The sequence below is a fragment of the Sceloporus occidentalis genome, unplaced genomic scaffold (assembly GCF_023333645.1).
Source record: "Sceloporus occidentalis isolate IW3139 unplaced genomic scaffold, rSceOcc1.0.p SCAF_214, whole genome shotgun sequence".
In the NCBI taxonomy this organism is placed as follows: domain Eukaryota; kingdom Metazoa; phylum Chordata; class Lepidosauria; order Squamata; family Phrynosomatidae; genus Sceloporus; species Sceloporus occidentalis.
Window position 1 is genome coordinate 743,335 of NW_028317194.1, and position 14,679 is coordinate 758,013.

General features: G+C 41.0%; 1 protein-coding gene across 1 annotated transcript in view; it reads right to left on the reverse strand.

The window, feature by feature from the left end:
* Positions 1-14,679, reverse strand: part of LOC149277438 (voltage-dependent N-type calcium channel subunit alpha-1B-like) — a 90,788-nt gene that overhangs the window by 41,517 nt on the left and 34,592 nt on the right. Inside the window, exons 6-16 of the mRNA XM_089502888.1 lie at positions 14,358-14,536; positions 7,454-7,557; positions 5,966-6,081; positions 5,345-5,405; positions 4,822-4,973; positions 2,368-2,577; positions 2,145-2,257; positions 1,830-1,942; positions 1,541-1,672; positions 877-949; positions 102-219 (exon numbers count right to left, since the gene is read on the reverse strand). Of these exons, the coding sequence (XP_089359014.1) occupies positions 102-219; positions 877-949; positions 1,541-1,672; positions 1,830-1,942; positions 2,145-2,257; positions 2,368-2,577; positions 4,822-4,973; positions 5,345-5,405; positions 5,966-6,081; positions 7,454-7,557; positions 14,358-14,536 (1,371 nt within the window). The remainder of the gene's footprint in view (positions 1-101; positions 220-876; positions 950-1,540; positions 1,673-1,829; positions 1,943-2,144; positions 2,258-2,367; positions 2,578-4,821; positions 4,974-5,344; positions 5,406-5,965; positions 6,082-7,453; positions 7,558-14,357; positions 14,537-14,679) is intronic.

Genomic DNA, 14,679 nt, shown 5'->3' on the forward strand with positions numbered 1-14,679 from the left:
AACAAGGTCGGCCTGATCTACTGGCACTTTCCTACGATGGCCCACAGTCTCCAGCACTTTGATGTTGCTCCTTCGGTGTCTATCGTTAATGTAAAGGATACAGTTTCCAAACAGTGTAAGGATGATGAAGTAGATGCAGGAGTACATGCCCTTGCTGACACCCCCTTGGGATTCAATTCCAAAATACATCACGTTATTCCAGTCTTCTCCTGTCAGTATCTGTGGTGAATGGGAAACAGCGTTATTGGACAATCCAAGGCATTTACTGCAACAGAAGTAAGAACGTCCTGCCTCGTTGTAACAGCCCCCAATCTAACTAAATCGTAAAAAAAACAACCCACCAAAATGTAACAATGTTGCAAACAGCACAAGAGAATATTACAAGGACAATGCACATGGCATTTGGTAGAAGAAGCTTAGGACGTTACGGACAAGTACCAGTTAGTCCAAATCTTAAAGTTATGTTTAATTTCTAGGACATCTTTCTTTACATTAAGAGTATTCTGGAATTAAGTTACTGTTAGTCGTTAGCTGTAAGACTATTCAAGGCACTTGTTATTTTAGACCATTTATTTTCTCTTCCCTCTGCCCAACTGAACTTCATGCCATCTTGTTCTCACCAGCCTTATTTTTACTACAACCATTTCCACTTTCAATGGGTTTTTGTTCTAATCCTGCTATACAGAATATTTAAAAATTTCTATCTTGTTGTTACAAGCGTAGGAACCCCTGAAGAACTATTAATGAGGCAGATGGAATACCATATGAAATGCAAAAACAAAAGCCATGGATGCTACAGGGGCATTTTAAGAGGAATGGTTTGTCAATCAAGTGTCTCACACAGGGGTAATACACAGAGTCAGGGTATTTTTGGACCTGAAAGACGGTAAGGATGGCCGTTGGGAAGGTGTCAAAGTTGGTGTTCCGAGTTTCTTCTTCAAAGTAAAACCTGCAAGTGAAAATGATCATAAGATATCCAAACTCACAGTGTAATATTAATTCAGAAATAGAAGATTTATTGCAATGATTTCTATAGGTCTGACGAGGCTTCCTTTTATTCAACAAAATACAAACATGCAACAATATCCTTAGACGGCTAGGAAGTAGAAAGACAGATATGTCGACACAGGGTCTTTATATCCGGATTCCCAAAATCAACAGCATATCCATGATAATCATAACCCTGCACAGGACACAACGTGATAAAAGAAGGGATAAAACAGATCAAAACAAGGGAATATGAAAAAAATAATCAAATTAATGTATTTGGTTAGAGAAGGAGAGAGATAATTGGAGAATGGAGTGGGTCTTAGACAACGTGCCTAAACTACTTTAGGTAGGTAATCGTTACGCAGCACAGCCAATGGAAGATAAGCAAGGCAGAGAGATTCCTTCTCCCATTGGTGAATTATAGTTGGCTAGTCTGAAGTTTCTGAAACTCTCAGTCTCCATGGATAGTACATGGAACCAAACATTGTTGAAAATTGATTATTTTGGTATTAATGCATGGAATACTAAGAGTATAAAAAAAGAGACTCACTGTCCTCCAAAGAGCTGCATGCCGAGCAAGGCAAACACCACGATGAACAAAAAGAGGAGGAATAAGAGACTGACGATGGACTTCATTGAGTTCAGCAAAGACACAACCAGATTTCGCAAGGAGTTCCAGTACCTAGAAAGAAAGAACATGTGATACGATGAATGGGAACATAGGGCTTAACAATCCTGAGGCATATGCCCTGTTTCTCACATAACATGGTTAACATTTTCGCCGTCAGATATATCAAGATCAAAGATCCTGCTGCTAACTATGATGTAGATAAACTTACTTTGTGACCTTAAATATACGGAGCAACCTCAGGGCTCTGAGTACGCTGATCCCAAAGGAGGTGCCTGGCTTGACGGCTGCCCAAATCACCTCGAAAATACTTCCCACTATCACCTGGGATAGAAAGAAATCCGTGTTATCTGCCGGGTCTACACGCGAGAACCCACAGACCCCACCATCATTAAGGTTACATCCCAACTTAAAGACAAAAACATCAGACATTGTATATTGTACCCATGCTTCATTTCATTGCTAATGGAGGGGTCATTGTTGATCTTTTTAAGCCACAGCGGCTCCTAACACATGAAAAGCGTACCCCAAAATCAAAGCAGTTGAAGGAGGAGTGGAAGTAGTTACGAGGACCCAGGCCATACATCTTCATAGACATCTCCGTCAGGAAGAGCCCCAGGAACACAAACTCTGCAAAGTCTACAATGAGAAACCACATTATGGTTATAAAGTATAAAAAATACAATTCTAGTTACGAACCTTATGAAGCAGACAATTCTAGTGGGACATCAAAGACGGAGGATACTTACACAGAGCTCTGGTGAGCCACGCGGGCTGACTGTAGTGTACGATAGCCACGCAAAGTGTGTTTAACGCAACCACGCAGAGGACAAACCAATAAAAACTCTGCGCTTTCACCATGCGGCGGATGAAGAACCTGAACATCTTTTCCTTGCGTCGGAGGTAGGAAGAGCTTTCATTCTTCCCGCCCTTCAAACTTGATCTGGCAAATGGTGAACCTGGAAGAGTACAAGATTCACTCAGGAAAACTGGAACAGGATCAATGAGACAAAGGTGTATTCCGAGCATTTCAAAACTGGTTAACTTCAAAACTCCTAAAGGAATATTAAGAGTTTTGTAATGAACTAAAATGCTCTGCTATGGAGGGGCAACCCATACATATTTGGAAGTATTGAGGAGGAACTAGTGGGTTCGGTAAAGATTAGCTATGTGATAACCAGTTTATGGGGTGAGCTTCAATACATGTATGAGCGAAATCACTGTTCGGAAGTAGAACATGGAATAACCAATGGGAGATAAGCAGGGCACAGAAACCAACTCCCATTGGCTGCATGCAGTTTGTTGATCTAAAGCTTCAGTAATCCTCTTCCTCATTTTCTATCCTATAAATACCATGAAACCACATTAAACAGGTGATTTCCTTGCTGTTGGTCATTTATGATCATGGAAAGGGAAATCTTGATGGACAATTTGTGTGAAAACTGGAAAAAGTGGATTTTTTTAATTAATTGGGTTTCGTTATTTTAGAGGACATCTGGATTTTTTACAGCCAGTGTGGTATTTCAGAGTTTCATGAAACATAAAACTATATTAGCGTGGACATTGTATTCTGGAGGTCAGGTTCCTTTTTCTAACAACCCTGATGTCTTAATAGACAATTAAGACTAACGCCATAGGAGAAGGATCAGTTACCGCTGGCAAGATGTTCCCGTAAAAATGGAACGTCTTTACTTATAACGTTAGATGCAGGTATATGATCTGCAATCAACCAATAATTGGCTCCAAGGATTTTTGGTAACATTGTTAACCACAAATCCGATCGAAGGTGTTTTGGGATGTCCTCAGGACCCGAGGCGACACTTGCAACCTTAATTATACATTGCTTTCCCGGAATTTATTATTCATAAGCCTGTTCTGTGGAGCGGAAAGTCACGTACATAGAACAACAACAAGAATGAAAGAGGAGTTTGGAGTTCTTCGTCCTTTGGAGTCATCTGGACGATGTCCTGAATTTGCCAATGTCATAAACTGCACTCATGTTTATTCTCCCAAAAAAAGTTTACATTTACCCAAAAAAAAATTATCTATCCAAAAATCAGGGCTTCTATTTATGCGATTTAACAAATCTAGCTAGGTCATTTTGGTTAGGTGCTAAGCTTTCTTCTCCTGGAATCCAAAAGCTTTTCTAGAGCTGAGGATTTAACTCTTTGCTAGCTGGGTTATGGGCAGCCTATTTAATAGGTGAGACTTTTTTTAAAAAACTGGTAAAATAAAAAAATAAAAAAACATATAGAAAATGTAATAAAATAAGGTCTGAAATAACAGGATAAAAAGGAAAGATGAGACAGAAATTTTATTTTTAAATCTGTATGGGGGAAAACAAAATGCGAATGCTTACATTTTGTACCGGGGACTGTGAGACGGTTCTCCTGTTCTCCTGTCCCTTCAGAAGATAAAATATCAGTAACTCATAACTTTAGCAAAGCCCGTATTGCATCCGTCTCTGGACCAATACAAACAAGATGTTCAGTTGTTAGACTTCAGCCTTTTTGTGGGCAAACACCGTAACTCTGGCTACATTATTGCAAATATCTCCTCTAGAAAAGAGCTATATTAATATATGGTCTATATACACCATTCACTCCCGACCTTTCGTCTGTACATGAGCAGTTGGGACCGCTGGGGTTGTTGTGGAATACAACCCCCAAAGGCAGACTAAACTTGCTGGGAATTGTATTCCATTGTATCCTGCAGCGGCTGGAGTGTTGTTGTGTTCACAGTATTTGCACATTCCTCTTCATTCAGTGTTTTCCTGAGGGTTGCGTCTGACTCCAGTCCTTCTAGAGAAACATATGTTCCTTTCTAATTCCCTCTACTGCATTGTGTGAGCCGAGATATTAGATTTTAGAAAGACGGCTTTGTTGCTGCCTGCGCAGCAGAAATATTATGTTTCGGCTGAAGAAAAGATAGTTTTACATGACATCAACTTTTTAATAAAGAGCAAATAATCAACATTTTAATGAATATCTATTTTTTTGGAGAAAATAAATTTTTTCTATAGAATATATTTTTTTTCTGGGCTAGTATGTGACTTTCTGTGGTCAGATCTTGCCCAAGATTATAGAGCTGCAGAGTTCAGTCTAGTGAGTCCTACCAAGGTGGACTTGAGAATAACTGTTTGGCCAAGATGCCACTTTGGTGGCCACATCTCTGAAAGATAGTAAAGTATTTCTTCAACTCACCCACAGAACAGATATCAGTGAAGTGGTCCTCACCCTCCTCCGCATGAATAAGGTCATTCTTGCTCTTCTTGATGGTAGCCCGCTTCAGCACTGAACAAAAACATAAAGAATTTATAGTATTTATCATACAAAATATATCCCAGGATGATTCCCTTGAGGATCGAATAGAAATATCAACATGGTGGAGAACCATATTGACGTGTAGCCATGTCTAGCCATCATCCTCCTTGATTTGCATCCATAAACCTTCCATGAGTTCATTGAAAGTCCTCTTCTTTTCTGAAGCTGAATCTACACCTTGTAATCCTTGAGATGTTTATCCCATTATGGTTGATTTGGTTGTTGGTTATGTTTCTCCCCAGACTGTCGAGGTAACTGGCTAAGCCTGATAGGGATTTGCTAAGAGGCTATTCTCAGGAATAAAACCCATCTTTACACATATGGAGTCAGAGGAGCAATACAACTAAGGGGATAATTCCTAGGGTTAGTAAAAGCCCCACGAAAATGACTTCTTTAACCCAACTCACCATCCAATGGAGATTTTTCTTCAGCATTTTTATCTTCTTCTGCCAGCATCACTTCCTCTGTAAAAAGAAAAAACGCAAAAGGACTGAGATCCCTGAGCCTATAAAGTAACATCTGATCTCATCTTTGATTCTCACCATAGAAGACAACAATGTATAATCATCAGAACCTGACATTTACGGCCCAACAAGCCACCGGTAGGGCAGTTTTATGAGCAATAAGGGGAAATATTGAAGAAGAAAAACCCTTAATATGAAAGAATGAAGTCAGACATGAAAGAAACATTTAAAAGGATCAATAAAGCATTTTAATAGAATCTACAACTAGATAAGCATGATTTATAATTGTAAGATTTATAATGTGAGAAAAGTCTATGTTACGGAAAGGGCAGTAGATACCTGGATTAGACTTCCAGTGGAAGCAGTACAGGTAAACACAGCAAATTAATTCAAGATAGCTTGGGGTGTGTGTGTAAAGCTACCGTAATGACTGAATAAGTAAAAAGTTATTTAAAATGGGCGAATGAGACGGGCCGATTGGTTGTATGTATCAATGTACCAATGTACTAGAACCGATCGCCAATTTAAAGGGCAAACATTCAACTGTTCTGGTTTCTCACCAGCTTTGAAGATCCACTCCAGGTAGCCGTTGAGTTCGCGTTCAATTTGCTGTTGTCTCCTGAGTTTGAGAAACGCTCTCCTGTTCTCTACTCTCTCACGTTCTTTGGCAAATTCCCTGCAAGCAACAGATACAATGTTACGGATTAGAATACATTTCCTTAACTATTACAACTACAGAGCTTTTCACTCAAAAGAAATCGGACCAAAACTATTTAAATACGAGCTGCCCGGAGGAGACATTGGGTGCGAGCAATTTCATTCGAGGTGTTTAATTATTTTTGAAACAGGAGGGACCTCAATGCGACACCCTTGGGAAGGATACAGAGAAAAGGATGGTGTCTCGTTGGGACATAGAATGATACAACAAAAAAGTGAGCATGGAGTGAATTTTCTGGTAACACAAGCCAACAACAGCCAGGGCACACAGAAAAAAAAACGAGGGGAAAATCTTTGAGCTATTTCTTCTTCAAACAGATTAGTTGTTCTAAAAAAAAAAAAAATGGATAGAAAAAAAAAAGAAAAAAAAGGAAATAAAGAAAAAAAAGGAAAAAGATGAAAAGGGAAAATCTGAGATGAGGAGTGAGGTGCGAGAGCGTGTGGAATATAAAACGCCGTGGCAAAACCCTTGGATTCCCATCAGTCTCTGATGAATAATTTAGTCCTGGGAATTTATGAAAGGAGACTGGGTTTTGTGATTTGCTTTTTACCCCCTGATGGGCCTTGTGATAGGTCAATCCGGGGGTTGAATAGAAACAAGACCTGATCCTGGGGAGGCTTCAGACAACAAAGACTATACCTTTGCTTCGCCTTACAGGGGGCTTCAAGGTGGGTGAAGGCATGATTTCATGGAGAACATGAAAAGCTTAGATGATTGCCCAACAGATAAAAACAGTAAAATAATAAATACAACTAAAAGAAAAAGTGATACGGAAGAAGCTTTAGCAAAGGAACACAGGAAAAAAGATAGAATGACGCAAAATAGTCTTACGAAATGTAGTGTGTGTTGAGGTGTGTGAGGGGCATACGGAGACAACTTATGTAAACAATTATCAGTAGATGGATATGTAAATAATCCACAGATGCATTTAAGGGTGATATGCAACATGTTTTAGGAAAATTAGGAAATTTTGCACAGTGGTGCAATTATACAAATTCGAAAGGCAGGGTAGTCACCATGGAAACTAACGCAATGTTAAGACATGTTTTGTAATGTCTAAAACCCATCAATTCATTTGTATATCCGATTTTGTGAAGCCATGAAGACCTCGTGACCAAAAGAAAAAGGTTAAAGTAGATGAAAATGACCTTTTTGGACCTTCCAACTGCTGCTTCTCCCAGGGACGGGGAATAATTACAAGTTTTGTTTGGAAATATAACTTAACATTATTTTTATGGCAGAACCTTTTTTTTGGCTGCATGGACCGTGGCTGCTTCGTGTCTCCATGTTATGCTGCGTTGATTGAGTCTAATGCTGATTGAACACTTACCCTGAGAGGACACCCAACACCAGATTCAGCATGAAGAAGGATCCAACGATGATGAGAGGGATGAAGTAGAGCCAGTTCCACATTGGTCCAATGGCATCGTTAGTCTGTGGTACAGAGAGATTTTCATGAGTTAATGTGAGATTCCTGCTCTCTTCCTTTGATTATTTCTCTTAAACATCTTCCAGATGCTTTGGACTAAACCCATATGACTTACATTGTCGTAGATCACAGAATTTCGTGCCTTAAACAGATATCAAACAGAGGTGACATACCAGTCGTTAATTGGAACAGCTTATTAAAGCCATGGCTTTTTGTTGACAATCCATGACAATGATGGAATTAATTTTGCACAAACGTCTCCATGTGAAACCTAAACGCTCCAAGAGCACCTACAAATATGGTATAGAGAGACAAGAAGATGCCCAACATGGGGCTTTTGGGTGCCTTGAGTTAGGGCAGTATTTCTTAATACCCCTGGTGTCTGAGTTCCTTAATCAAGTGCTCCAATACTCAATGTTTCTTATCAAAGTAACATACTGCCTCCATTAAAATGACATGGCTTACATCATTTCAGTTTTTTTTTATCTTCTCTCTCATACCCCTACTGCTCCAGAACCCCCTCTCACCACCAATCACATGCTGCCACTCCAACTAAAACACGGAATAGCCTGACCCTCAGGGTTGGTCAGATCGGCCAGAACCAAAGTCTTTCCTGAATGTAAGCCCGAAGAGGTTTTTCATATATTTTCATAGATCTTGCTACCATTCTACCGTGGCTCTACCACGACTTGTGTTGTTGCTGTGTGTAACCTACGGCTTATCAGTATACATAGAAAAGGCATCTCACAGCGGCATCTGAAACCCCGAACGGCACACAGTTTAAATATCTCCGGTCATGTTGCCTCACTGCCACCCACCAAGCACAAGGGGAAGGACTAATCCTAACGGGACAGACTCACTCTCTTTTCCCAGAATGTATTCATATTTAATAAGCGCCTCCAAATATTTCCTACAGATTGCTGGTCTGTCTCTGGGAAGAAAGTGAGTGTTTGGTGCCTAGGGAGCGCTGGCCACGGATCCAGAAGTGGGTGCTGATTGTGCCCCGTGGACATTTTGGTCACGTACAAAGCACAGCACAGACATTTTTGCCCAAGAAAACCCAACATTGCTTATGTAAATAGGTTGCGAATACGCCCATCCAGGGTTTCTCCCCCTTTGGCAACCTCATTATCCACCCCCCTCTCCAGCTCTCTGCACTCTATATAAATTCGCAAATAAATACCAGCTTTAAATCAGGTCGAAATAAGGCAGAGCCGTAAGTTAGAGACTGGTTGCGCTCCCGGCAGACTGCCTGCGTCTCCCTTCCCCACTCATCGCTAATGTGATTTAACGTTCGCCTAGCCAACCAAAAGCATTAATAATTAACCCTTTCCCCGTCACAGAGACCTGCTGAGAAGCGATGTGTTCAGCGAAATTGGTAGGCACAGCTTGCGGCTGCTATAGACGGAATATATAGACATTTCTATAGGAAAGAGCCAGGCTCAGACTCCGACGTCCTTTCCTAGAAATTTCACGTAAACCCCTTTTTTATATAAATGCCCAACTGGCGTTCCTCCCCCGTTCAAAAGGGATGAACGGTAAAAGAAGGCTCAACGTCTCTCGAGAGGTTTTAAGCGTATTGATTAGCTATTATGGAATCTGAGTCATAAAACAAGCAGATGCATGAAATTCAAGGGATTTAACACATGGTAACCTCCCCAACGTCAAGAAGTTGGGGGCCAGCCGAGTCTTCTCTGTATTTGGTATCTCATGATTAGCAATAAGGAAATAGAATGTGTTCGGTGTGCAAAACATTTGGATTTCAATGGATATAAACCAGTGATTTGGTCTTAGGCTTTGTGGTGAACAATTTGCTAAATGTTCCATAGGCGCCAATGAATTCTTGTTTGAAAAAAGATGGTGAGCCTATGTACACCCCCAAAATAATTATTTGGGGGTAATCGCCATTTGGTATTCACCAGACTATAGCTGAGCGAAAACGTCCATCGGAAACATGGTGGTGACTCACTGAATGATGGAATGGAGTTTGAATATTGTAAGATTAGGTAACTTTGGGGCAAAAGTGCAAGGAAATTGAGGCTAAATCAGTGAGAAGGACCTACATCAGTAGGAGTGGGGGGTATATCGGCGGAGGCTTTCTCCAAAAACCTGTTGGGCTCATTTTCTCTTTGTCCAATAAATTATCCAACTCACCCAATTGTCCAGTCTGGTAGCAGCTCTAGCCACAAAATTCAGTCCGTTGTGGCACAACATTAAAGGAAAAACTCATCTAACGCACAGACGTGTGAAAAAATTACTTTCCGGAGCTGTGAAAATACACAGACAGTGGGGATGGTGACAAAACCAGTCTGGAGAGCTCAGAAAATGATTGTGTTACGACACTGGTCTGACGGCTCCATCACTCAGGGGGATTTATGTATCCACGCAAAGAAACGGAGACTCATCGGCCCCCGTCGGCCCATCTAGTCTGCCTGATTTTCCTGCTGTAAAGACTCAAACCTTAATGAGTCGTTGGTCTCGTCTTAGATTCAGGAGCCGTATGTCTATCCCATGCATGTTTTAATTCCCTCACTGTATTACCCTCTACCACTTCTGTTGGTAGGCTGCTCCAGAGAACCAAATACTATGTAAATGTACTCATCTATCATAATCTATCTTTCTAGGTTTCTTTGTAGAAATAAATATGTATGTGTGTCTTCCGCAGTATCAGTGTATACAAAGAAGAATGATTTGTTTAAGCTTGAAAGCAAATTATGTTTTCTGGTCTCTGGCTTCCTACAAAGAGACCAAAATAATGTGTAGTGGCATTCGGTTAGCACTGATGTGAGGGACTCCGGTTCCTGTTCCCCTTTTATCATGCTGACGCCAGTGCGGGAGAATGGATTTCTCGGAGCAATGGGTTCAGTGCAGCCAAACGAGTGTGCGTGAATATAATATGCGTGCACGAGTGCGGTGCCTGCAGCCTAGAGTACAGCAGTATGTATAATAGATGCTTTTGCTTGGCTGACTTCTTTTCCCGGAGCCAACAATACCCGTCGCTGTGTAAATCTAATGGGTAGAGGAGCAGAGGAGATCCAGTTTTATCCTTTAAAAAACATCTGGATTAGGACTCTATTGGTCCACAGGTGCACCATGAAATAAGACCTACCGCAGAACCCTACACACCTACTCTTGATAACAAAGAATGGTGGTTTGGTGTGAATGTACACGGCATTATCCCACAGTTCCGAGGCCATATGGGTCTCCCACATTGCCAAGGGTCCTGCCGAGAACCATGGGTCAATTAACGGCCTATTGTCTATGCTCTAAAAGACAAAGGGGTGAGTAACGCATTGTCAAGCACCTAATGAAAGGTGGAGGAGATTGTAGTTCTTCTAAGAGCACCTATAAATCTCGTTTCAATTCATCTGGTCTTTATGGTCACCAGCAAATGGTTAAAACGAATGCTACTCCCCCTCGTTCAGCCATGCCTAGAAACGTTATCATCCCTTGGCCTTCGTTCCTGTTACTAATCGATCTTTAATCCCATTTTAAAGCCCAATGGCTAGCCCTTGACAAGATAATGCCATCCTCTTGGGTAATCAATTGGAACATGTGAACGTCAGCTGATTTTCAGGGGAGTCTCAGTAACATGAAGACCTTGCCAGAGTATGTTTTCATTACATAAGAGTCTATTGAGCTATAGTTGAACCACCAAGCGAAAACATGGGCTTGACCATTTTTGGCACCCAACCAATTGTTTTCTGAAGCCCACATCTTCCCAACATATGACTGATGACCCGTACCCTCTGGTGGGCTATATAGAAAAAATGGTGATATCTGGGTCTCTGATGATAACTATTCTCAGCTGTCTCTCATTATTCAGCTGATATATGATGTCATAACCCAATACACTCAAGACCCAAGACCCACAAACGATACATAAGAGCAAAGCAAGGGATGTGATTTCTATGTGATCGGAGGCTCCATTTTCATTTACACTTGACCTGGGTTGTCCCTGAAACAGCTCAGGTTTCCTGTCACTACACACTGGAGCACACGTGGTTCAAACACGAGACACTTATTCACGATCTGAGGACATCCTTAAAGCCTGTAATACATCGTGGGTCATGAAGATGGGCTTTTGCATCATGGAATTAGGGGATGGGGTTCTTGGCCCTCAGGAAAGGAGTATGGCGACAGCCTCAACAACTTATTCATTAGGTTAGTTTATAGATCTAGGTCAGATTCTGGGAATTTTCTAAATTGTGTATAATTTTATCCACCTCTGTAATCAGTTCAAAGGCCTCGAAATCCTAGTAATTGCAATTTAATCCATTACTGACGAAATCAGTCGGAATTACATTCATAAATATTCCATTGTATGACACAGCAGAGCACTCGGGATTTTATTCAATAAATTTCGGAGTGGCCATTTAGACTATTTTTGGCTGAAATCTCCTGTTGAGTCAAATGATAGATTTTGTCTTGAAAATAACCCAAGAGCTTCTTAGGATTTTGATTGAAACTAACCTTAAATAGCATGACATTCTTTAAACATTAATCAAGGCTTTTCAAATCTGTTTATGGGGAAACTTTGTAACAACATTGCAGGAGCGCGTTGTTACTACCATGCGATGCTACAGCTTCGTAACGTCATATTGATGATATCTGACACTGAGCTGCTACACAAGGGCTGCTTTTTACCACTTCTTTAGCTGTTATCCTCTGATGACCCAAAAAAAGGTGATTCTAGAGGTCAGAAGATAGAACTCGAATCCTAAACTGGAAGGGCAGGAGACTTGAGTCTTAAATGATGTTTGTCCTACTAAAATCAGGCACTTCGGAGATACTAACGCTTATTTGGTAAGCAGACTGACTCTTATCTGTTAATGTAACCCATTGGAGAATTGTGGCCCTCGTACCTTACTCCTGGGCATGGTGTTAACTAACTGGGTTTTTTAATGATGTAGCTGGCAGCACAGGCACACAGAACCTTTATCATCTGCTGTGCAACACAGCACTAAATTACTATGCCCCTCCGTGCTTGGCTCCCACACCCTCTTCATTCTGCTGCTCCTACCATCCACGTTTTCCTGGCAAATTGTATTTTATTCCCACACTGAGTTGTCCCTTCAGGGCCTTGTGAATATGTATAATAGTACAAAAGGTGCACTGCATTACAGCAAATTGAATCATGCCAACGTTTAGACCCAGTAGGTTCAAGCCTATGCTGCCCATCGTTGGCCACATATAGCCATATACTATATAGTGTCATGATGCCACTCATGCCAGACAGACTCACAAATTACACATTGTTAAAGACGAAAGGCAGACAGGCTAAGACACACAACAAAGAGGCGAACATCCTATGTGGACACACATGGACAGACAGAGGTAACTGCTAACCAGAAATCTCTATTAGGTTGGAACCCCCCTTAAACCATATAAGTAGTAGCCAACATGGGGTGGATCAAAGTCAGATGGGGCTCTGGAGTTACACGGGACCCCCTCCAATATTCCCCATTGTTAACCTCTGTAGCCAACATTCACCTAAGAGATGAGAATCCAGCCAAATGTCACGTCACAATCGTGGGAATCAGCAGCTGGACAGCTCTCGTTGGCTTTTCCCGACGAAGGAGCCACTAACCAGCAAGACACATATTTCAACAAGATGCCTTTAAAACTTTTACATCAGCCGAACTAACGCCTACACAGGAGACTTCTGCAGACTCCCAGCCGGCATTCGTAAATTATCCTTCAGTAAACAAAGATACGAGAAGCTACGCAAACCCAGCGTTCTCTGTGACCCCTCTCTTTTTATTGCTGTTTAGAACAAGCGAGGCAAAATATTTATCATTATGTGATGTTGTTCGCTCCTGTTATTTTAAAGACTTCGCTTTTAAGCACGGAGGCTGCATTCCAAGCATGGATATATATTTACCAACTAACCTGATTTTGTTAAGCAGACGAGCGGCTTCTCGTCTATCCTTTACGTAGAATGTAGTAGAATGCTACATAAAATGCACAAAAAGGTCCTGACCCTCCAGGAACATTAAAAGAGAGATTTCTTTCTGGTTCTTTGGGTTTGGCAAACCTTGGCTTGCATATCGTTGAATTAGGAGAAAGGCTGAATGAAATCGGCCCGACTGGCCTAAAGCGTTGGGCGATGGGCGCTTTTTTTCCCTCTCGCTTTTGTTTGCTGTCGCTGTAGCGGCAAACGGGAATCAATGCCTTGAAAAATGAGCCCTACAAAGCATATTCTACCGTCAGGAAGAGACAGAAAGTCCACGGGATTCATCAATCTGTTTACCAGACTGAACGGGAGGATGCAGCCCAACCAAAAGCAACAGATCTTACTCAAGCAAGTTCACAACATCCGCATATGTCACATAGGAAGAGAAAGCTATTAATTAAAAAAATGTCTCTTGACTGGAAACCAGGAACCAACATTTATCGGGAAATGGATATTAACACGTTACATGCACTTTTTTTATTTTTAATAGATTGGAGAAAATTATGCTGGAGGATAATAAAAGCAACCATAAACAAAAAAAAAAACAATAAAGGAATAAAAATGAAAAAAAACTTAATACATACATTTCCTAAAAATAAAAAAAAATTTAAAAAGTAAATCAGGGGTCAAATGCAGATGTGTATAAATTCACAATGAGCAAAAGGTTGGACATAAGGAAGTTAGTTTGTTATCGTTTCTTAGTGCCCAAAACACAGATTTTTGCTAAATTACAAAAATAATAAATTGCATTTTAAAAAATATAAAATAAAAAGAACAATTTTTTTCCCAAAGTAGGGTTGTACGATTTGTAATTCTTTATTTACAACCACAAAGCAGCTCGGAACTCACATTGTAGAGAATGTCCGTCCAACCCTCCATGGTTATGCACTGGAATACCGTAAGGACCGCAAACAAGATGTTGTCAAAATTAGTGATACCAAAGTTGGGGCCCTTCCAGTAATGGCGACATTCGGTGCCGTTGTCACAAAGTCGGGCCGGAGGTTCTTCCCCACAGGGGAAATCTCCAACTGGCTCATCTGTTTAGAAAGAGAAGCAACAATGTAACATCTTTATCACTCCAGATGCGATAATCCACCGCATTCAATGCGTTCCTTCGCAGAGACCTGAAGAACAAACCGCTACTCCCTGCCACAAGAGAAGCTGGAGGTCT